The sequence below is a fragment of the Cheilinus undulatus genome, linkage group 7 (genome assembly GCF_018320785.1).
Source record: "Cheilinus undulatus linkage group 7, ASM1832078v1, whole genome shotgun sequence".
In the NCBI taxonomy this organism is placed as follows: domain Eukaryota; kingdom Metazoa; phylum Chordata; class Actinopteri; order Labriformes; family Labridae; genus Cheilinus; species Cheilinus undulatus.
The window spans coordinates 36,338,302-36,361,190 of NC_054871.1; the positions used below are offsets into that span (position 1 = coordinate 36,338,302).

Genomic DNA, 22,889 nt, shown 5'->3' on the forward strand with positions numbered 1-22,889 from the left:
TATACTGCAGGTTTTTTACAAATGCATCACACAGCAATTGAGAACACAAACAAGAAATGATTTCTACATAGAGAAGCATTGCCAAATGACCATGTTTTGAGCTGTTTAAGATAAAGTCAAGCATTCAAAGTGCAAGAATAAAAGAACTCTTAATTCTTAAGCTACTTTTGTGTCCTGAAAGTAGTGAAATATTCTGGCAAAAAATAAAACAAGTTTTTAAAAAGTCCCAGAGAAATGGCAGTGGGCAGGAGTTTTTAAAAAAGCCTCAGTCTAAAGCCTGGACAAGTCTCTTGTGTATGTAGTCAGTAATTTGTGATATTAATCGCCAGCAGGCCAGGTAAATCAGTTAAACTGTGGTAAAACGTACTGTTTTGTAAACTGTGGGGATCACATTCAGTCGGTGTAGAAATTTTCTAAGTGCAGCATAGGAGTCCAGTTAGAGCTGATAAGTACAAACTTTCCTCTGCTACCATTCACTCCTCATGGCTGTCCTCCACTAACTGACCCCCAACAGGACTTCTGGATCATGTGATTGAAGCAACCTGTTACAAGTACCTCATGTAAACCCACTTGAAAAATATGTAACTATCTCTTTAAGTCAGACTGCACATCATGTATGTTCTCCAGCTTTTCCAACATCTTTTAACAAAAACTAACCTTTCACATAATGTTCTTCTGTTGCAGTTTTTCAATGTAATTTTCAAATTAAACTTTTTATCACTAATCACTAATTAAAGCCAACGGCAGTAGTATTATAACCTTTTGGCTGAGAGGGGTTTTAGTAGTAGACTTTTGACAGCATTAAGCTGAAATGAACTGTGGATTATTGAAATACAATGCAGACATTTCATGCCACATTCAGATGCTGCAAAAAGGTTCAGAGGCCTGCAAATGCCCTGCAGGCTGCTCTTTAAAACTCTGATCTGTTTAACAAGAAAGATTCTGGAGAAGGGATCAGACAATGCATTTGTTTTGTTACACACAATGGTTTTAAATAAACACACCTATACTGTACATATATGGAGACCCAGTGACACAACTCACATGTAGAATACTTAGACTCTTTGTGTAACACAACAGTGCATGACACAGATATGGCAGCGGCCTGGTGGTTCAAGCGCAGTAAAATGAATATTTCAACCACGTGCTGCTGGTACAACACATAAGCTCAGTGCCCCACCCTACTGCTGGGATCAAATGTCAAGCTGGCAGCCAGACATGGAGACGACATGCAGCGTGGAGCCGGCATGTGTGACGTGATACATTCTGTATGTCGACAACATTCTTCAAGATGATCTCAGATTTAGCACCGTCTCTGAAGGAAAATGGATTTACAAAAAAACAGAAACCTTCAGAGGTGGCATTTCTCTCATTTAGCTCCATTCACCGAATCTTTTTTTTTTTTCATTTAAATAAACAGCCAAAATATTTCCACAGCAACCACAGAGTGCAACAAGATTTCCTATTAACAGCTTGTTTTAGGAGCTATTAATTAGTGGCCTTGTTCAACAACCATGCAGGGGAAAAAAAAATAAAAATTGCACATAATTGCTCTGCTCACAGTAGCTCAACAGACTGGAAAGTATTACACTACAACACACGCTGAGATTTGATGTAAGAGATTACCTGCAATCAGAAATAAAGTTTATATATGCATTTATGTTTACAACGTGAAACAAAAACCCACTGAACAATGCTGAGAGGAATCCAGAAAAACAGTTTTAAAGCTAACAGAGGACCATTTTAAACTGGTAAATTATTTGTCACGATACACAAGTTATACAACTCTAAAGTGATAAGGTAGCATGGAAATGAATGGAGTTTCTGTTGCTTCTTGTACACCAAAGATGCAAATAAGCAGGCACACTGGAAGAAAACATACTGGCCCTGATTTAGACACACTGCTTATTGGTAAAAGCTTCCTCTTTCACCTTGATAGTTTGGCTGAACCCACATCTTTCTGTTTCTTTTGTGCAGATGAAAATAAGCTCAACATCACTGCAGGAGAGTAAAGACCGTTCCTGACCTCCTGCATAAAAAAAACGGAAATTAGAAAATGAAGGCTTCCACCAGAGACTTGATTCACCTATCTTGTGCAAAGTTTAAGCAGTTCTCTGTGCATTTTTCCATCGAATTTGGGGTTAAGACCTTTGGTTCTTTTTGAATGATATCGAGCACCTGGACTAAAGTGTATGCAGAAACTCTTAAAGGTGTATCCAAACTTCCTTTTTCCATTAAATGCTACATAATCTGGATGCAAAGTCAGGCACAAGGAGCAAAGGATTTTATAATTGTTTTTTTTTTTCTTCATGTGAATCCTAATAAGAATGTCACCTCTTTCTCTTTTTAAAAGGCAGCTGTGACGGTATGTTGCACTTTGCAGTTTGTATTATGGATTTTGGCTGTTTTGTCACTACATCAGGTTTGGATCAGACTCATTAAACATGAGGAAATATTGCATAAATATGAGATATGTAGTCACAAAATGGTTAATCTAGTGCTGTACCCATAACAATCTATAATGCATAACACTATATACTTATAAAGTAGTTCAGCATTATTCTATTTAAACTTAGCACCAAAAGTAACAATACATCTTGGCAATAAATCTTATACTGTTGGAAAGTCTGTTTATTTCTCTTTTAAATGGTTCCACATTTGTAAGGAACATGGATTTGTTGGATGAGCAGCAGAGCTGAGTATGTGGGTTGCGGCCATGCAAAATTTTCTAAATCTTCTCTGCCAGTGCCAAACAGGTTATTTTCCTGTGCTATCGACTCTGTTATGACACCCAAAGACCATTTCCTCACCCTGTCAGCACCGTAGGCTGTCTTCAGAGCAAATAGGCCTGACAAAGAAGGGCAGTAATGGTAGGCCTCCCGGCAGCTCTATGAGACTGGAGATTGTCTGCATGCAGTCTTTTCTGGATCGTATGGGCAGAGAGCCATCAGCATATCATCCTGCAAACCCTGACTGCAAATCTGTTGAACACCTGCACTGGAACCTGAGTATGTGGAGGAATGTTCTGTTCAGTGATGAGTCCAGATTCTGCCTATGGCAGTTGGATCACAGAGTCAGTGTGGAGAAGGCACGGAGAACGCTATGCTGATTGCTCTTCTTACAGAGTAATATCTTTTGGTCGAGGCAGTGTGATGGTGTAGGGCGGCATCTCCCACACTGGAAAAATTAGGCTGGTACAATCTCAATGCAGAGAAATGTAAAGATGAGATTTTGCAACCAGGCAAATCCCATATCCCCACAGTCTGGGACCTAACTCTATCCTCCAAGATGACAACGCTCACCCCCACAGAGCAGGGTTTATCAGACACAACTTCAAGAATTTTGGAGTGGAGAGGACAGAATGGCCTGCTAGCAGAGTTGATGTCAACCCCATTGATCACTTGTAGGATCAGCTTGGGCGTGCTGTTTGTGTCAGAATGACCATCACAGCCACGTTGGCTTACTTCAACAAATGCTGATTGAAGAATGTGATTTCATATCACAGCAGTGTGTGACCAGTCTGGTTGTGCTGGGATTATTTATGTTAATATTTTTCATTCTTGGGCCCCTTTAGCACTAGAAAAAGGTAAAGCAAATGACCAAACATCAGCAATTACCTGAGACCAGTTCTCTTCTTAATCCTGGCCTGGATTTCTCTGTTGCCTGAGCAAATCAACGGACCAGACCGAGAAAACAAACCATGAGTTTCAGCAACATGATTCTTCATTTAGTCTGTTTATGCTTCTTTAAAAAACTAAAAAAAAAAAGTCACTTCTGTACTGTTCTTAAAAACAGTGCTTCTCATGCTGGGAACAACATTATTTCAGCAGTATATTTATCTGCTACTAAAAAGAGAGAAGAAAACTGTTTAATACTGCAACTACATGATTTCACTGAGAAAGAGCATCTACTAGAACTCTGAACCTGTTAAGCCCTAGCCTCTTTTATTAGGCTACTGCTCAAAACTTCCTGTCCATCTTTAAATTAGTATAACTCTGTAACTGCACGGTCTATTTGAATGATCAAGGCACAATAATGAAGAGGGCACTTGTGAAATTTGTTCAGAAGTCGAAATATGTGTATATATGTTACTGGGTCAGAGTGAATCAAGCTGGCACACACATTATAAATGAAAAATGTCATTTTCGCCTAATTTTTCTGGCAATTTTAGCATCCCATAGAAAGAAATGCAGTTGAAGTCCAAAAATCTCGAGTAGGCCAAAGCACCACATTTTGACATCACCTGTTTCAACTGTTATGCCACTAGAGGGTTAGTAGGACAAAATAGAGAGTTTTTAGTAAAAATATATCCAGCATATATATATATATATATATATCCAAGCAAAATCCCCTCTTGTGCCATTTGGGCCCAATTTGGCACAATCTCTGCCATTTGAAAAATCACAGGTATCAAACATTTCTTACTCATATGCCATTATAGGTGGTCACTGCATCATGGAATTCTTTTTTCTCCTCAAATCACCGAGACCTCCATATAGTTCCCTTTCAAAGAAAGTCTCACAAAGGAATTAAAGTTTGACACCAAGAGGAGCAGATTTATTTTCAATGGAACAAAAAACACAAAATAAAGTTCAAAAAACTAAAAGAAACTGTTGAAACAAATGGAAACTGCACTGCAAACTGCAAAAATAATCAGATTAAAATCAGATTAATCTATCTGTGGGTGTGTTAAACTTCCTATATTATAAACTATAGTGTAATAGAATTTTGAAGATGTATCTTTAAAAAAAACGTATATTCCAAATGTTTTGTTTAAACAAGTAATTTCCATTCGAAATCATTTTCATAGCGTACTGTTTACTTCCTGTTTCTTGAAAAGGGATGTGATGACGTTGGTCAAAGGTAATGATGATGTAATGACGTAGACCAAACGTCTGATTGGACGAGAGCTTGAAAGTGGGCGATGCCCAACGCTCGACAGTGGGCGATGTCAAACTACAGGAATTATATTATTGCATTGAGGGCTACTAGCTTTCATATTAGACCATGTTTGTGCCTGTAGTACCAGGCACCCTCCTGTAGGGGGCAGAAGTGTCTGGCTACGTAGCGCTACAGCCACTTATCTGATATGTGGTCATTGATTTGATTCCTTTTTGAGTTGGATGTGGTGTTGCTAAAATGGTTTATTTGGGCTTGTAGCTGAGCTTCTTCTGTGTTATGACTATTTTTGTGCAAAAACAGAGTACACAGAGCAAGTTTGTTTGGATCAAGATCAAGATGAGCAGGTTAGGGCTGAAGAGGTTAAACATACTTTTTCAGATTTAAAAAAAAAGCCTGAAAATTGGCAAAATTTGAAGTAAAATGAAAAAAGCAATTAAGTGTTCACACCAACATTATTAACTGGTAAATTATTCCAACATCTTAACCTTTAACCTGAGCTACTTATTCATCATCAGATCATCAGTCAATGCAGAAATGTCTCAGTCATCTCACCCCCATTTTGATATGACGTGGTCATGGTTGGACTGGCAGGCCCATAAGTGGCGCCGAGTCTGACTGCAATCAACACGTCTTTGTAAATGACGTGACACCTGGGGTCAGACGCCGTCTCATTATTTTCCTCCTTACAAAACAAATAACCTCACATAAGTTCGATTCAACTGTCCATTATATTCATGAGAATCCCTCTTGGCTGGAAATATCTTTGCACTGTTAAAAACATCTGATCACAGAATGCTTCCTCATCACTCACCACCAGGGAGCCGGACCTCAAATTTGTGTGAAAGGACTCTGACAAACACACAGGGATTTGTATAAAGCAGCAGAGCCCACAGGGCAGACCTGCACAAGTGATTTACATGAGGCCAGATGACCCATGCAACACAAATTTAACAGCCATCAATTATTAACTTGGCCTTATGAGCTTGCATGCTGCAGGGAAGAAACTGCCATTGTCTGGGTTAAAGATGCAGCATACACCCTCACTTTAACTACAGGGACTGGGGGCTGAGTAGACAGGGTCCTCATCTGAGGGGAGCTTGTAAAAAAATATCTAAAAATAGATCAGTTTAACAAAGAAAAAAGGTTATATGCAGGGAGGAGCCCAAAAAGAACTCCATATTCAGGGTACAGCATTTTGTGGTGCGCCCCTGTGCATGGCTACAGAACAGCAGGTTCAGAGAGCTTGGTTTAGCTCTGTGAGTGACTTTTACCCGTTAAACCAAACCCAATTCAAATTCCAGCTGTTTCTTTCTTCCTTTCTGTTTTTGCTTGGGAAGCAGCCATCATGCATCTTTAAATACACCTCATTCATTGGTCCACCAACTCTCTCCACCAGTGTGACACAAAACATGACATCTCTCATTGGCTCCCACTTCTCTCTTATAGTGGGCAAAGTGAGGTACAGTTCTGATTCACTGGATCAATGCTGGATTTATAACAAGGACATGCTAGTTCAAAAGGTTTAGGTTATCTGTGATGAAAAATCTGAATCTACAAACAAGCAAGTTCACATGAAATCTGAAGATCTGTAAGAAAAATGTGTTTCTTTCCCAGGGAAAACTTACACATCTGATCACAGGGTTGAATAAAATGGTAGAAAGGTAACAGGATGGTGCCACGCTTCTTCATTTCCAGAGCCTCCTCTCATGGGAGGCGCCTCCATCCATCATGAGGATGAGGGATGCTGTGAAGGAGGATTTGGATAACCTGGCTAGCCAAGCATCAACCCACACTGATAAGGGATCCATAGGTGGGTGTGCTGCTAGCATCCCGCTCGAGGAGAAGGTTAGCTGCATTCCAGCAAAGAGACGGCAATGTAGACCGACAGGTGCAACAGCATCATCATCCAGCCGTCCACAGCCTCCTGCATGCGAGCCTTCCACCTTGAAAAATAACCGGCGAAACATGCCCGAGCCAACAACCAACCACGCAATGAGCGGGCTGGAAACATGCCTGAATTCATGGATATGTTTTTTCCATTAAAAAATTGTCAAATCGTGAGAGCGGTTAAGTGGCGAGCTAGCTTACTGCTGCTTCGGCACAGCGACCAAACGAACCGCTGTTAGCCTCGTCGTTGGGCAGGCAGCCTCCCTCTGCTTTTGAATAAGGTACCGAAAAAAACAATGAGTGCAAAAACAAATATTATATTTTCTTTGACTTACCTCTCTGCCATTTTCCCGACAGTTCTTAAAATCCCTTTAGAATAAATCCCACAACGTCTCCCATGTTGCCGAAATGCGTTCGCCGCAGTCAACGAGTCACTCCTTCTGGACCAATGTCAAACGTACAACATTAACGAGCATCACATCCGGTCATATCCTTCAAAATAAAAGCGTCTAAGAAAATGTTTGAGCAGGTTGTTTCTATGGAGGAAAAAGGGGAGTAAAGAGGCATAGAATAAGAAGGAGCAGTGCTATCTTAACAGAAAGAGTTTAGACAGGGAAAGAAAGTCGATTTGTACAGTCAAACGAAATTTCACATTTTTTTTCTTTACATAGGGTAATATACAACCAGTCATTGATCTACCTATGAAAGTTCAAATGGTGCAATGAAAACAGCTGTACTCACTTTGTTTTAACAGCCCACGTCTCATTGTTTAAGAATTATCCAGATCCACTCTCTGGAACTTCTCCATTTACAAGATGCTTTTAATTTTTCATTTTGTAAATGCACTGTATTTGCCTTAAAATAGCTTATATGATCATGCTATAACAGACAGCTGCAAATTCTCCTTTAATTTGACGCACTTTTCTTGTTCCCGAAGTTAAAACAAAATGCAACCAGACAAAACAAATCCAAACATCTTCTTTTATTTTTTAGTTCACTTTAGTAGCTTCCTGTATGAATTTTTCACATTTAGTCCACCTTGAAAGGGGGACCAGCACTGATTATTTCAAGAGCTGATGCCCTCATGTTAAAGTAAATGTACTGTCTGCCATGCTCATGAGTAATAAAACACGTTTATTGTAAGAAGTAGTTTTAATCCGGGTATATTTTTCCCCTTGCAGAGACGGCCCACCGTTCTCTGGGACATCCTAAAAAAGTGTCCACTGCATGACAGGGTTCCACAGAATTAGAGACACTCCCATTCATAACCTATGGAATATTTTGAGACATCTACACACCTGATTAGAGGATGAAACGTGGGGGAATGAAGCGAGCAAACAGGGAAATTTTCTTTCCATTGCAGAGAAACCAGACAAGTGAAACCATTTCACCTCCATGGCAGTGGTTGTTAGTGCAAATGAGCATGCATCATAAGTCATTGTGGATTTACAATAGGGATTAGGCTTTTTACTCCATTCCTTACAAAATAATTTTATCTGACTAGTTCATGTAACTGTTTATCCATGTTTCCCTCAAATGCTCATGCAGCAATCTTTCTCTTTATCGGTACCTTAACCTTGGGAATTTGTCCCACTCTGATTTCAAAGTCAGCTGTGAGGCCTGAGCAGGTATGATGGACTTTAATGTAGGGTTCAAGCTACAGCTCTCTCCTGTAAGATGCATGTTTTTTTCCTGGTAGGACAACAGGGCCAGTTGTTTTGGTAACAATGGTCTGCCTTTGTGTCGGCACCATGATATTGGAGCACCCATTCCATCACTAATGTCAAATTCACAGCAAATATGAGCTGCCCACTGGGAAAGGGGGTTCAAAGGGAAAGAAATAGGAGCTGTGGGATAGAGGTGAACTGATTTAATTCTGTAATATAGAATGGAGGTATACAAAGAGAGGTTCTTTTTTTTTTTTTTTTTTTTGCACACATGATATGTACTAGGTCTTTACTTACAGAATGGAGTCACCCTTTAGGAGAAAGTCTTTTTCTTCATGTTTGACTGTTTACCAGACCATTAAGTTTTTGTAGCAGCCACTGATTTCACTGTGTTTAAATGCTTTTCTTTTCTCTTGTTTGACTCTTGTCTATTTCAGTGTATACATCTTCATCAGCCTGTGAACCCTGTCTGCCTACTTCTCCCAGCATGCCTTTCTACTTTGCTGTAAGCACTGTTCATCCTCTCTGCACCTCTCCAACAGAGACATGCTTGAACCCCCATTCTCAATCTCATCTCTAATACAGTTCATCAAAATGCCACTATAATGATCTGCTTTTATAAGCCATGACACTGGTTGGTTGAAAACACTACATAAAAACTCCATTCATTCGCTGATAACATTCATTTGCATGGAGAAATGAGACATGATAAAGGAAACTTTTTGTATTGGGATCATCAAGATGTGTATATGTTAAACATCTAAATGACTGATGAGATCCAGTGGCAGCATGGTAAAGTGCAGTACATGTGTTGATGATACCACCTGGCTTCACAGCCCTCATTAGCACAGCAGGTATCATTTTTCATTCAGGTCTGTAGTGCTGGCACCATGGTGTCTCATGGATTCATGTTACTGGTCCTAAATGTTTTAATGTTGTGCAGCAACCCATATTTTTCTGGTGTGTTGCATGTCAAGTATTTCTGGAGTACATATTTTGGTTGCAACTTCCTTCAACAGCTTCCCTATTGTGTGTTACATGCACCCTGTATGGAGGTCAGCAAATCAGGTCCAATGTTAAGTTAAGCTGTGATAATCATATTTCATTTTCAAACGGAATAATAATCACCATTATATATATATATAATGTATTCTGTAGAATAATATAACCTTTTTCAAAATGTAAACCCCATTTTCTTAAAACAGAGTTACATTTCTACTGGCAATAATAACAATATGGATCGGCACACTGAACTAAACCATTAGGAAAGCAATGCCAGACTTCATAGCTAAGCCATGATGTGCACACATATCAGGATGCCTGAAAATAAATAAAGTAAAAGGCACTGAAATGACTTTAAGGGAAAAAGAGAGAAATAAATGGGTTAAAGGTGGCAAAGTGTGGCAAAAAAAGTGGTGAAGAGGGGTTAAAAAGGCAAGAATAGGTTACAAAAATAAAAAAATGTGTGGAAATGCTGAAAAGGTGTTAAAATGTGGTGAAAATTTTGCTTTACAGCAGCCAAAATGAACAAAGTGGCAAAATTGGTCAAAGAGGAAAAAATAGGCACACATTTTTGAAAAAAAAAGAGAGATGGAGAAGCCCTAATTTAGTATAACAGGGTTTAAAATTGGTAAAAAATGATTTTAAATGCAAAAATTGGTGGAATTGGGGTGGGGGGGACTGTCAAAACATGGCCCAAAATTTTTTTAAATAGCAGCAAAATTGGTGAAGACTGGCAAAATGGCAAAAAGAGCCAAAAATGAAAAATAAAAATGGCAAGAAAGGGGAAAAAAGGTTTAAAAGTGGGAAAAAATGCCCAGGAGAGTTAGGAAGAAGGGGTTAAAATAGGCATTAGTTAAAAGTCAATAAAATGGTTCGAAAGTGGCAAAAAAGTGCAAAAACAGTGGCAAAAAGCAGTTAAAAAGACTTTAAAAGTGGCACGAATAAATATCAAAACCCAATTACAGCTTGACATACTTTTCTGCTCCAAAATAAAATAACTGTTAGCCAGAACCATAGCATCAATGCTACTGATCCAACACACATGCATTAATAGCATCAATAAATCTTTGCACTGTTATCTGTCCAATAATAGGCTACATCATTGAACTTATGAGCTGAAGTGTTGGTCTTTGCCCTGGCAATATTACTTGGATAACCTAGATTTCAAAAGATCAGAGGACAGGTTACCACAGCCACCAAGGCTCTTGCTTATAAAGCAGTGTTTTTCTTTATAGACTCAGTCTTTAAAATGCCACTCTGCCCCTGAATTATTGACCTATATATGAAATGTCATTTAAGGCAGCTGGATCAATAGTAGGTTAAACCAAATCTACTCATCCCAGAATAGATATTTACTCACTCCTGCCCAGAGAGATGTCTGTGTGGTGTATTGTAGGGGACAAGTAGCAGATGTCATCCAGCATGTCTTAAACCCATTGCTGTTTCATTTGCTAATAAAACTGTGGGGCAACATTTGACATGGGAATCAGTATTGTGTGCCATTCGTCATCAAGTTACATGGACCCATTATAAATACTCTGGCGCCACTGTGTGGCCGATGTTGGTATTACAGTTTTGAATAAATTAAGCTTTACCCGACACCAAATCCAATGCTATCGTCTTTTGTAAAGGTAATATTTGTTCTATGTAGTTATCCTCCAACCAGAGGTAACGGATGTTTTAGAAAACTACAAAACACTGTGTGCCTTTATAAACTGTTAAACTTCTAAAGCTTCTAAATTTACTGGCATTTTCTTGAAAGTTTTTGGGGTTATTTGTTTGTATATGTGGGAGAATTTGATTTAAAGTCTTGTGTGTGTTTGTGTGTGTGTGTGTGTGTGGAGGGGGGGATTTTCTTTGAAATTTTGGGGTGAATTTATTTGTGTTTTTTAAAGAATTGAATTCAAAATTTGGGGTAATTTTCTTGACATTTTCAATGGCATTTTATGTGAAAAAGTGTCAATATTTAGGCTTTTTTTGGGGGGGGGGTGTAGCTTCTGATGTGTGTTGAGAATATTTGAGGGCATTTATGGACTGTAACATAAATTTTAGGTAATGTTGTAGCAATTTTAAGGATATTGAGGATTTTTTTATGTTCTGGGAATGTTTCTTTATCTTTAAAATTATTCAGGACTCAGGTTCTTCAGGTTCTCCAGAACTTTTGAATGAAATTTAGTTCATACACGGCCTTAACAAGCTGTTGTGGTCTATTACCAGAAAAAGGACTATGCCATACATCTCTGAATGCCTGACACCATTTCTTACTGGCTGAACAGCTCCCTACCAACTGGCTTCAACACACACATCTCTAAAATCTGATTTATTTGTTTATTTATTTATTCTGTGTGTGTGTCTTATAAAGTAAGATAAGCCTGTTGTCATCATATGCAGACATCAGTTTTTGGTTAAAACTACTTCCTGCTCAAAGACAACACTAAGGTTTTATTCTTAGGCCTATAAGATCCTACTAATCCGAAATAAACTGCAGAAGCTATAAATATATTCCAAACCAAAAGTCAGGTCACAGGAGGATATATAAATTAGTAACTTGGTTAGTTACTTGGTAACTTCAATTTGACTCTAGACAACACTTAGACCCTCAAGTTATTACACTGGTCCAGTACATTAACCACGTAAATTGCATAGGTAAGAGAAAACAATAAAACAACTCACTGAAATTAAATCCTGGGTACACATTGTGATGATTACAATACAGAAATGATGAAAGGTGTGTTTCATTATATGTGACTGTTTTCCATTGAATTACCTATATTTTTCAGATGTTAGACTTGCAAGAGCCAGTTACTACATCGAGCATGTGCTATTAATCAAGATTATGATAACAAGCACCCAGATCGACTATTACAATCTTAAAGTGCGACGGACAATCTGAGTTTGGGGCCATTCAAAATTGCCGTGACCCGGATTCGAACCGGGGTTGCTGCGGCCACAACGCAGAGTACTAACCACTATACGATCACGGCGAGCTGTCTGCCAGGATGAAGACACCCCGTGCAGTGACGAAACTCATCACACTTTTACATCAGTCTTTGTGTCCGTTGAATATGCATTATAACTTTCAGTGTGTTTTAGATTTAGGCTTCGCCTTTTAATTTTCGGAGGCCAAAAAACATTTGTGTATTTCAACAGTAGGCTTTTGCTGGTAATCCTACTCTCAGAAATAAGGGATACAGAACCGATGATACGACGTCCCTGCAGAGCAACAAAAGTCTCATTTCAAACTTTTAGTCGTACGTGAACATTTTTAAAGACGATGTCATGTGACTGTAATAAAAACCCGGATGACTGATTGTTCCTAGTCAATATGGTGCGCATAAAAGAAAATGTCGTGTTTTAATGGGGGCCTCTATGTATTCATTTCAAAATGGTAAAGTTCTATTAAAATTATAAAAAAAACAACAGGTCTGTACCACTTAACGTGAAAAAAACATATTGGTGGATAAAATTTGTAGTAGACAATTGAATGGGCTTTCCCTGAGTTTCCTGAACACATCGCGAGAGCTATATTCCATGTTAGGGCCCCTCTCCGATTTCCCTCCGAAATAACCCGAGCGATCCCGAAATGTAACTCGTGGTCTCGTTTCATTGGTCAGATTTTCGACCAATAAGACACGGCCATCTGTGCAGGGCTCTTCGCTGTTGAAATTCTCAGGTTACATTTCCTTCTTGCTATATTAGCTAAATTCACCTCATAAATCTTCTCTTTACCTCCCTGGCACTGGACAGCTGCAGCCAACATGAAGCTCTCTGTGGCAATTTTTGCGGTTTTTGCGTCGATATTTGTCACTATTGACGCTACGGTTTACTTCAAGGAACAGTTTCTGGATGGAGGTGAAGTATAACCTATCCCATGTGTTCTAGTGCCATGTATGAATGATTGTGCTGTCTGAGTTGACGGTTATTTTTTAGTTTGGTCTGTCTTTAGACTCTTCTGCATTCATTTATCAAATTTAGCAAACGGATAAAGGCCAGACCACCTAACGTCAGTAAGCTGAGGTGATGTTTCTTTAAAAATAGCTAAAGTGGCATTTTAGTGAACGTTTTAATGTTATATATTAAAATGGAGGTTGTTTCAGTAAATAGATTCGATATGAATGCTGAGAGAAGAGACAACTTTGTACGTAAAACTTTGGATCTCCATTTATTCTTTCACTTTTGGTATCACAATTAACCATATTGTAGGCTTTCGTTTTGAGTACAGTGTCTCCTCAAAGTTTTTATATATTTTTTAGCTTAGAAATTTAAGATAAAAAAATGCAAGACTAAAAGTAAAGTTAAAAACTATAAACAGTCTGGTTTGCAGTTGATACTGTTGTTAATGAGACCACATTATCTACCATACACTATCATATAAGGGAAGCAACCATTTATATCCTAAAAAGCAGTGTAATGTAATTTCCTACTACTGTATCAATATGCAAGTAAAGCTGGTCAGTGATCAGCCAGCTTTGATCTTTTTGTTTCAGATGGATGGAAGAGCCGCTGGACCGAGTCAAAGCATAAGTCTGACTATGGCCAGTGGAAACTGAGTGCTGGAAAATTCTATGGGGATGCTGAGGCTGATAAAGGTAATTCTTTTGTGTTCTGACGAAGTTTAAATTGTATGAAATTGCCCTTTAAAAGTTGCAGTGCATTACTAGCAGATAGTGTCATTATGCAAACACATGTAAATGAGTATCATGTAAATGACTTTGTCTTAGAGAATCATTCAAATACAAGGAAGTGGACTGTACTGACAGAGCTGAGATTATGTCCTAGACTGGAATGACCTGCCTGGGTTGACTATGTGGCTTCACCTCCAGTCATGTAATGCCTAGAGAACACTTTTCTATGGTGGAATTTTCCTGCATAAGTCTTTGATTATCTTATTTAATCAAAATAAAGTGTTTGAATAAACCAAAAGATATTTTAGCTTCTCTAATGCCATACACGTGAGTGAGGAACTGAGGCGAAAACATGCAGGGACTTACAAAAAAGAATCTAATGCTTTGTCACAAAAAAATAAGCATTTGAACCCTTTTTCAGTACAGCTGTTCTTTCCTAATTTTTCCTACAATAGGCCTCCAGACCAGCCAGGATGCCCGCTTTTATGCCCTGTCGACCAAATTTGAATCCTTCAGCAATGAAGGTAAACCTCTGGTCATCCAGTTTACCGTCAAGCATGAGCAGAAGATCGACTGTGGAGGTGGCTATGTTAAAATTTTCCCCGCTGACCTTGACCAGAGCGACATGCACGGAGACTCGCAGTATTACATCATGTTTGGTGAGTCATGTTTGTTTTGTAGAGTCATTGAGGTCTGACCAGAAAACACGACTGTTTTAGGAGAGATCACTTTGAAGGAGGCTTTGAAGGAGGCTTTAATGACTTTTCATCAACCAGTGGGAAAACACAGCAAATAACTTACCTTGGTCTGTATCTCCAGGACCTGACATCTGTGGATACAGCACGAAAAAGGTTCACGTGATCTTCAACTACAAGGGTCAGAATCACCTCATCAAGAAAGACATCAAATGCAAGGTAGCTACTGCATGAGGCCTGTTTACAATCTGATTGTTTTAAAAGCATGGCATGGGTCATAAGTTCTTCTGTCTCCCTTTTCTGCAGGATGACGAGCTGACCCACTTGTACACACTGATTCTGAATCCAGACCAGACATACGAGGTGAGGATCAACGATGAGAAGGTTGAGTCTGGCACTCTGGAGGAGGACTGGGATATGCTGCCCCCTAAGAAAATTAAGGACCCAGATGCCAAGAAACCTAGTGACTGGGATGATAAGGCGAAGATTGATGACCCCAGTGACACCAAGCCTGAGGTGGGAAAACTTATGAGGCTCACATTTTTTCACTATTATATTTTCAGTTTATTTACATTCACAACAAGCAAGATATGGGGCTAATTTTAACTCTATGAATGTCTTTTAACTCAGTGTATGAATCCCTCTTAACTTAGCTTGACACCTCACTTCAAAAAGAAGGTGTTGCATGTTTGAATTGTCAGCCAGCGCGAAAGATCTGAATCCTATCTTTACTATCAACACCGCAGAGATAATACAGTATCAACTGACTGACTGAATTCCTGCTAGGTAAACTCTTTGCTAGTTCCAAGAGTGAGTTTACAACATTGTTTTTGAGTCTGTGTGATTAATCTGCAAACACTGTCAAATTCTGTTCTACAAGCACAGTTCATTAACAAGGCTCACATGTTATGATCAGAATTTTTTAACCCTAATTGTTTTTTAAATGGTTCTTTGAAAGCAACCTAAGACTGAGTTCTGATCATGTGATAGGTAGGTGTGTAGGGCTCCCAGCGACTAATGCGGCAAAGTTTCATGGACATCAGACTTATTTTTTGTGTTCTTTTTTATAATGTTTTTTTCCTACAATGTTTAAATTGTTTTCAAGAAAGAATAAAGAGGGAATTAAAAAAATGCCCCTGAAATAGGTTATCATTCCTTTAAAAGAGAGCAGGGTTCTGCCAGATCTTTAAAAGGTCTTAAATTAGACTTTTTAAATTTAAGGCCTTAAAAGAACCTGATCAGTAAAAAACTTAAGTCCTGTCTTTGAACAGGAAGTGCTTTTCATCAAAAATTGATGTTGTGACTGTACAACACACACAAAAAAAATTCTGCTACATTTTTAGTGTGTTTTGGCCAGTTGGTAGAGAATTGTTCAGTCAGTAAGGCTTGGTATGAACTTAATTTCCTCTAAAAGTTCTGGAGGTCTTGGAAAATTTCTTTTAAGATTATTGGATATTTCAAAAACGTAAAAGAGCCCCCTAAATTTGCAAGAAAATCCAAGACATTGCCAAACATACTGTTGAAATCCAAAACTCCCTTTAAAAATACCCCAAAATGTCCTAAAATATTCCCAAAAACACTTCAGTAGACTTTCCCCCCCAAAATTTAAAGATATACATAAAATTTTTCACCAGAAACCCAATGAAAATTCCTGAAAAACTCGGCAAATTCCCCCAAATTTCAAATTAAAGTCCTTAGATAAAAATGAATTCCCTTAGAATTAGAATTCCATGAAAACTCAGGAACATTTTAATGGGCATCCCCACTCAAATTTCTAATTAAACACCCAAAACTTGAGTAATAAATTCACCAAATTCTAATGAAAGTACCAAAAATTACCCCCCCCCCCCAAAACAAACAAACAAACAAAAAAAACGGATCCCTCAAAAATTTCAAGAAATTCTAAAAAAAAAAAAAAAAAAAAAAAAAATTCCAAAAACATTCTACAGACATCCCAGAACTATTATTATGTTTTAGGTTAGCCAGTATCTAATCTCATATGTACATACAGGGTCTCAGGAGGTTAAATCACTCTAATTTGAATGTATCCTTGTTGCTTATTTAATGATGAATATCACTACACCATGTTGATAGAAAAGAGGCATTAACTTGCCAGAAATAATCAAATTATTATTATTATTTTTTCCTTTACCAAAAACATTTCTGAAATTTCATTAACGGTGTAATAAACCAGATAATTCAGCATAAAACATGGTGTTAATTTTTGATTAGCTCAGGTCTAAAAAAAGGTCTAAAAATTCTTACATTTGAAAAAAAATTTAGTTTGTTAGGACCTTGGAAAGCTATCTGGTAATTACAAAAACGGAACAAATATGAGGACAGAGTAACCAGGTTCTGATCAGATCCAGCGAACATTTTTTTCCCCAGTAGCTTTTATTTTTTTAGGCCAATAAAGAAAAACACTGTTTTAATTTATTATAAAGTGAGTACTGACAACAGTTTTACATACATTTAAACTAGTTTTAAAGAAGCTAAAAATCAGGCTTGTATAAATTTATTCACTTTCAAATAAAGCTCAGTGTTCTCACAGGGCGAAGGTGCATCCCTGGTGTACAATAAACATTGTGTTCAAACCAAAGCTGTCAAGATTAATCGAGTTAATCGTGTGTAACACTCAGTGTAGTAATATCCATTAATTGCAAATAATCTCATACTTTATTTTCTTTTCAACACACGTTGGTTAAAGAGCATCAGCGTCTCCCTGCAGCCACAGTGATGTAAAATATGTGCACCATGTCTCCTTAATGTCTTACTATTTAAAAACTCATCAGAGTGGACACAGCCTTTTAAATTTTCTTTTAATTCATTTTCAATCTATAGCAAGTTCCTTTTTCTGTGGTTAAGTCTATGTTTCTTCATTCTACTTCTAGAAACAGTTTTGTACTGAAACAGGAAGTCAGTTACCCTTTGTTTTAGACAGTAGAAAACCCTAAATAGTGAGATTTCAAAATGCGCTAAAAAAGGTGATTAATCGCAATTTACTGCAGATATTCTAAGGTTAATAGTGATAAAAATTTAATCTCTTGACAGCCCTAGTCAAAACATTATATCTCTAACAATAATCATCTAAATGTAAATACAAAATCCTGTCTTCCAGGACTGGGAACAGCCTGAGACCATCCCTGACCCTGATGCCAAGAAACCCGACGACTGGGAGGAGGACATGGACGGAGAGTGGGAACCTGCCATGATTACCAACCCAGAATATAAGGTACAGCTTTTGTTGCTGAAGATATTTACTGGAGCTGGAGAAATTTGATTGACCATCATTTTTTATGTAAAGAAGGTACAGAATTTTCAGGCTTTAGTTGGAGCACTTTTACAGTATTAGTTTAATAACTAGCTTCATTACCCCTTAACCCCTCCTGTGTGGTCTCCGCAGGGCGAGTGGAAACCCAAGCAGATCGACAACCCTAACTACAAAGGCCCCTGGGTTCACCCTGAGATCGACAACCCAGAGTACACTCCTGATGACACCATGTACAAGTTTGATAACATTGGAGTGCTGGGCCTAGATCTGTGGCAGGTAATGGTTGATACTTATCTGAGAGTGACACTTGGCATGGTTTCAGATTTACAGTCAGCAATGTTTCATGCTGTGAGGTCAGTGGCTGTAGCTAGATTAGCTTTATTTGCTACATGTTTTAGTTTTTAACATGTTTGATGTTTGTTTAGGTTAAATCTGGCACCATCTTTGACAATTTCCTGATCACCGATGATGTAAAAGAAGCAGAGGAGTTTGGGAAGAAGACCTGGGGAGTTACCAAGGTAAGAATTGACTCAAATAGTAAATGTAAGGCACTCTTTATTTTATTGTTTAGATTAGATTAGATTAAGCAAAACCAATTTAATTACAAATTCACCCTCTAGTTTTTATTCAAATCCATCAGCCACAGGCCATTAAAGCACCATAACAAAGAGATTTGTACCAGAAAACAGTAAATTTTATCCTCAACTCCTGTCTCTCTGCTCTGGCACAGAGCCAGGCAGCTGGGCTTTGATCAGAAACATATTTTAAAATGTGAGAGGATCTTATTTCTCCTGAGTGGGCGTGGCTTTACCTCATTCAATGGACACGCCCACACCATCTTAGGGCAGACTTTACTGCCTTGTTTTTCTTGATTTTGAAGCTTAGTTTTATAAACTTAGAGATATTTTTCATGACTAAAATTTGGCCTGGTGGTTCATATCAAAGTGGCCTGTCATACAACAAACCTAAAACAGTTTTTTAAATCAATTTACAGGGACTTTAAATTTGAAAATAATTCAAAATTGCCCATAAGTGTCAAAATGATTGATAAAAGGGGTATTTCAACTTTTTGTTTTAACTGAGTCCGTCAGGTGTCCCAGTAATCTTGTGAAACAGCAGCAGACATAGAAAAGCATCCAGAACGGCAACTATTTGGCAGTAGTCTTTATTTTTTTATCCTAAAACTGGATTTGCCTCACAGTGCCCTGAATACCCAAGCTAGGCTCTCCTTTCACTTTAGACTTGCTGCTAGCAAGACTGCTCCACTTTCATTGGATGACATGGTATTTTTAAACAGAAATAAATGTTTGTAATGAACAAAGTATTTTTTACAGCAGCATTTCTCAACTGGTCTTGCCTCAGGACCTGCCACCAGCTCCTGGTTTTTGGGAAAAGTCCAAATAATAACTTTTGAGAATTCCTACAGGTTCATAGTTGCTGGTGAAATTTCTTTAGATTTACAGGGAAATTCCTAGAGAATATGACCAAAGGTTTTTGAAAAAACAGCTGCAGAAAAGTCCTGATATTGAGGAAAATTTTAAATCTTTGAAGGGGATTTACTTGCTAGTTTCCCACAAACTTTACAGAGAAAATGAATGATTCAAAAATAAATCTATCAAGCACTTTCTAAAATTTCTTTAGGTTATCAAAAAACTTGAAATACAGAAAAAACTAGAAAAGCACTCAGAGTGCAGACCTCCTCCATTAGCCCTATCTCCCAATAGTGAAGAATCCTTTAAAAAAATTCCTGGATCCGTCCCCATGTGTCCCCCACCACAACATTCGCCGATTACTCCCTCCCCGGTGGGGTGGATGTGCGGTGAGGCATGGCATTCGCTTCCCTATGGGTGGACTGTCATGGCAGAAGCATTGCCTGCCCGTGCCAGCAGATGCACTGACAGTCTCACCCATGGTCTCACTGGACGACTGGAAGTCATGGCAAAGGGTGAATATTCCTCTATTCCTCCTAGCATTGTGAGTATTCTCGCTACAATCCGCTGTCTTTCTCTCTGTTATGCTCCGACTCGTCTCCTCAACCGAGCGTGCATCTTTCAAACTCTATAAACTCCAAAACTTTGAATAGAAACACACCCAAAAATTGAAGTTACTCATGTCCGCCATCTCCTGGTGTAAAGTGGTAACAGCGCAGACCTCCGCCATTAGCCTTTTTGAAAATGTTTGTCCCTGCACTCTTGTGACCCACTGGTAACAGCACCGCGACACACTTTTGGGTCATGACCCACCAGTTGAGTACCACTGTTGTGTAGAACAGTTTAAAATGTACATAAAAATGTCATATTTACTTCAAGCATAGTTTAAGAATGGCAGTATTCAGGACAGTGATGTGAATCTAAAGTGTGAGGATCAATCTAAGCACAAAACATTAAGCCAGCTTGTCTTTCTCAACAGGGACCAGAGAAGAAGATGAAGGAGGAGCAGGAGGACATGGAGAGGAAACTGAGAGAGGAGGAAGAGAAGAGCAAGAAAAAGGACACTGAAGGTGATGAGGACGATGAGGAAGATGGTGACGAGGAGGAAGATGAGGAGGTCGATGAAGGGGAGCAGGATGAGGAAACAGAGGAGGACACAGGGGCAGAAGAGGAGGACAACGAGATCAAAGGGAAGGACGAGTTGTAGAGGAAAGGAGCTGGTGATTGGACTGCAGGTTTCTCTCTGCAGGTTCAAACTTGTGGCAGAAATCAGCGACAGCCCCATGGACTCTGGCCTTTCATACAGCAGCCTTTTATTCAGGTGTAGGGACAATGGGGTGCAAGTTGGGGTCAGATCAGATTTATTTTTTATTAATTTACTCTTTTTTTCAGCCTCCAAATTAGAGAAAGGAGAGGGGTTTACATGTTTCTTTCTGTTTGTCGTCTTTGGTTGAGAGTTTTATAATTTAATGTGATTTGCTGAGCGTGGTCAGTCCCATGGTGTATGTGCAGTTCTTCAGAGCCTATTGATTTTATTATTGCCTTTGTTGGGACGACTGCTAAATTGAGGTTCTGTGTTGTCTGGTTCTTGCACTTTTATCTCTCCTGTGAGATGTAGAATTGTTTTTTATGACCCCTTCATAATTTATTCAATTGTTTCCCCTAAAATATTGTCATTTCCCAAAGCTCTAATTCTGTGTCTTTCTTCCAACCATGTGTCTTTGAGTGAATGATGTGTGTATGGAATGAGACTTCATCAGACTGTGATTTTTATTTTCTTATTGTTCATCTGAATGAGCGACTGTCCTGTGGGTGCACTGAGTTTCAGTGAATAAAGTGAAGCTTCTCACAACAAAGTCACTCTTGTTCTTGAAAGCAGTGGTAGCTGTGGATGCGTTGGTTCAGTTTGTCATGCTTCTTTTTAAAATCACTTGTTTTGTTTTCTTTTTTTTGCTGACTGCCTTCTTCTCACTAACCCACTGACAAGGCAGGTTACCAGCAACTGTCCTTGTACAGAATTCTGATTAAATCTTATCTCAACTATGTAAATGGATTCGATTGGGCAGCCATATTTATCCATTCTAGGGCTGTCAAGATTAACTGAGTTAATCGTGATTAACAATTGGTGCACAATTTTTTTTTCCTTATACTTTATTTCTCTAAACACACTGGTTAAGCCATGTCAGTGTGTTCCTGCAGCCACAGGGATGTGCAGTTTGTTCATTAATTCTCCTTAATGTTAACCTGGCATGCTAGATGGATTTGTTTCACACATCCATCTGGAAAACCTCTCATACACAGCTTTTTGGAAAGGGCAGAGCCTTTGAAAAAAAATTTGGAAGGTGATAGGATGAATGTTCTTTCTGTCAAATCTTTACGGGCTAATCAGAGAAACAAAACACGTGACGTAGCCACCAGCGAGCTGTGCCCCTACCGAAGGAGTAAACTCCATTAGAGCTGCATAACGCGAATCATGGTGACTGTAGACATGCCAGTACACGACTGTTGTCGTTTTTTGAAAAGAAAGCAACTCACTGCTGTTCTTTGTTCTTTTAACAAAGAAATGTCAATTTCTGATAAAACTGGCGCTCTAGTAGCATCCATGCCAATGTCTTCTGCCATTATTGCACCGGCCTCTTGTTGCCTCTTTAAAGTACTGCCCCTCGACGCTGATTGGTCCTGTCACTTTCTAACTGGGCCCAAACGGTTCAGATGGGAGCTTTGCAAGATGGATTCGCCAGTGAGAAACATGGAAACGGGCGTATCCATCTGCCTTGCAAGGTTACCTTAATGTCTCATTTCAATTAAAAAAACTCCCAGTCAGCTCAGTGGACCAAGGTTATTATTATTATTGTTATTATTATTAACTTAAACTAAATAAAAAAAAAAAAACTGTAGAAATCATTTTAGTAAACTGAAACTAAATAAAAACTAAGCTTTACAAAAATGAAAACTAAGACTGTATTCTGTGCTTCAGAAACTAACTCAAATAAAATTTAATTAGGGAAACTAGTGTTGGTTTTAGTTTGCTGAATAAACTAACACTAAAACTGATAAAAACTAAACTAAAACAAAGCATTTTTGAATTTGAATTTATTTATTTGATAGGGACAATGCAATTTAACATAGTTTTATAACAGAGCATGAATCTGATGTGGTGTACAGGGAGTTTATAGCAATTGCTAATTTCCAACTCTTGTCCCTAGTTGGACCTTTGAGTAATTTATTATCTATTTAGTATTCTATTATCAATGCATCTGTGTAGCACTGGTGCTAGCATGCATCCTGGGAAACAGTCGCCTCATTTTAGAGCTGAAAAATGAGATAATCTATTATTGGGTTGTAATGTTAAAAGTATTTATTTGTGCTACTTTTTAAACACTTTTCCACCCAATTTTGCCACTACTAAT

The 22,889-nt window shown here is 38.5% G+C and overlaps 2 protein-coding genes and 1 non-coding gene across 3 annotated transcripts in view; 1 reads left to right on the forward strand and 2 right to left on the reverse strand.

Moving 5' to 3' along the window:
• arhgap39 (Rho GTPase activating protein 39) overlaps nt 1-7,238 on the reverse strand; it is a 105,689-nt gene extending 98,451 nt beyond the window's left edge. The window contains exon 1 of the mRNA XM_041791796.1: nt 7,125-7,238. Within this exon, the coding sequence (XP_041647730.1) occupies nt 7,125-7,135 (11 nt within the window). The 5' untranslated portion in view covers nt 7,136-7,238. The remainder of the gene's footprint in view (nt 1-7,124) is intronic.
• Nucleotides 7,239-12,370: 5,132 nt separating this feature from the next.
• On the reverse strand, nt 12,371-12,442 carry trnah-gug. Its single transcript has one exon. It is a non-coding gene; the product is annotated as a tRNA-His (tRNA).
• A 648-nt stretch (nt 12,443-13,090) lies between these two features.
• Nucleotides 13,091-21,870, forward strand: calr3a (calreticulin 3a). The gene is made up of 9 exons (XM_041791842.1): nt 13,091-13,310; nt 13,946-14,047; nt 14,539-14,742; nt 14,903-14,997; nt 15,085-15,294; nt 17,897-18,010; nt 18,182-18,325; nt 18,475-18,567; nt 20,459-21,870. Exons 1-9 carry the CDS (start codon nt 13,217-13,219, stop codon nt 20,684-20,686), a joined length of 1,284 nt encoding a protein of 427 aa, XP_041647776.1. The 5' UTR covers nt 13,091-13,216; the 3' UTR covers nt 20,687-21,870.
• Nucleotides 21,871-22,889: the final 1,019 nt, after the last annotated feature.

Coding starts and splice junctions, on each gene's coding strand:
- calr3a (XM_041791842.1), top strand. CDS start 13,217: ATGAAGCTCTCTGTGGCAATTTTTGCGGTTTTTGCGTCGATATTTGTC. Junction 14,743..14,902: donor GCAGTATTACATCATGTTTG/GTGAGTCATGTT, acceptor CTGTATCTCCAG/GACCTGACATCTGTGGATAC. Junction 15,295..17,896: donor CCAGTGACACCAAGCCTGAG/GTGGGAAAACTT, acceptor CCTGTCTTCCAG/GACTGGGAACAGCCTGAGAC.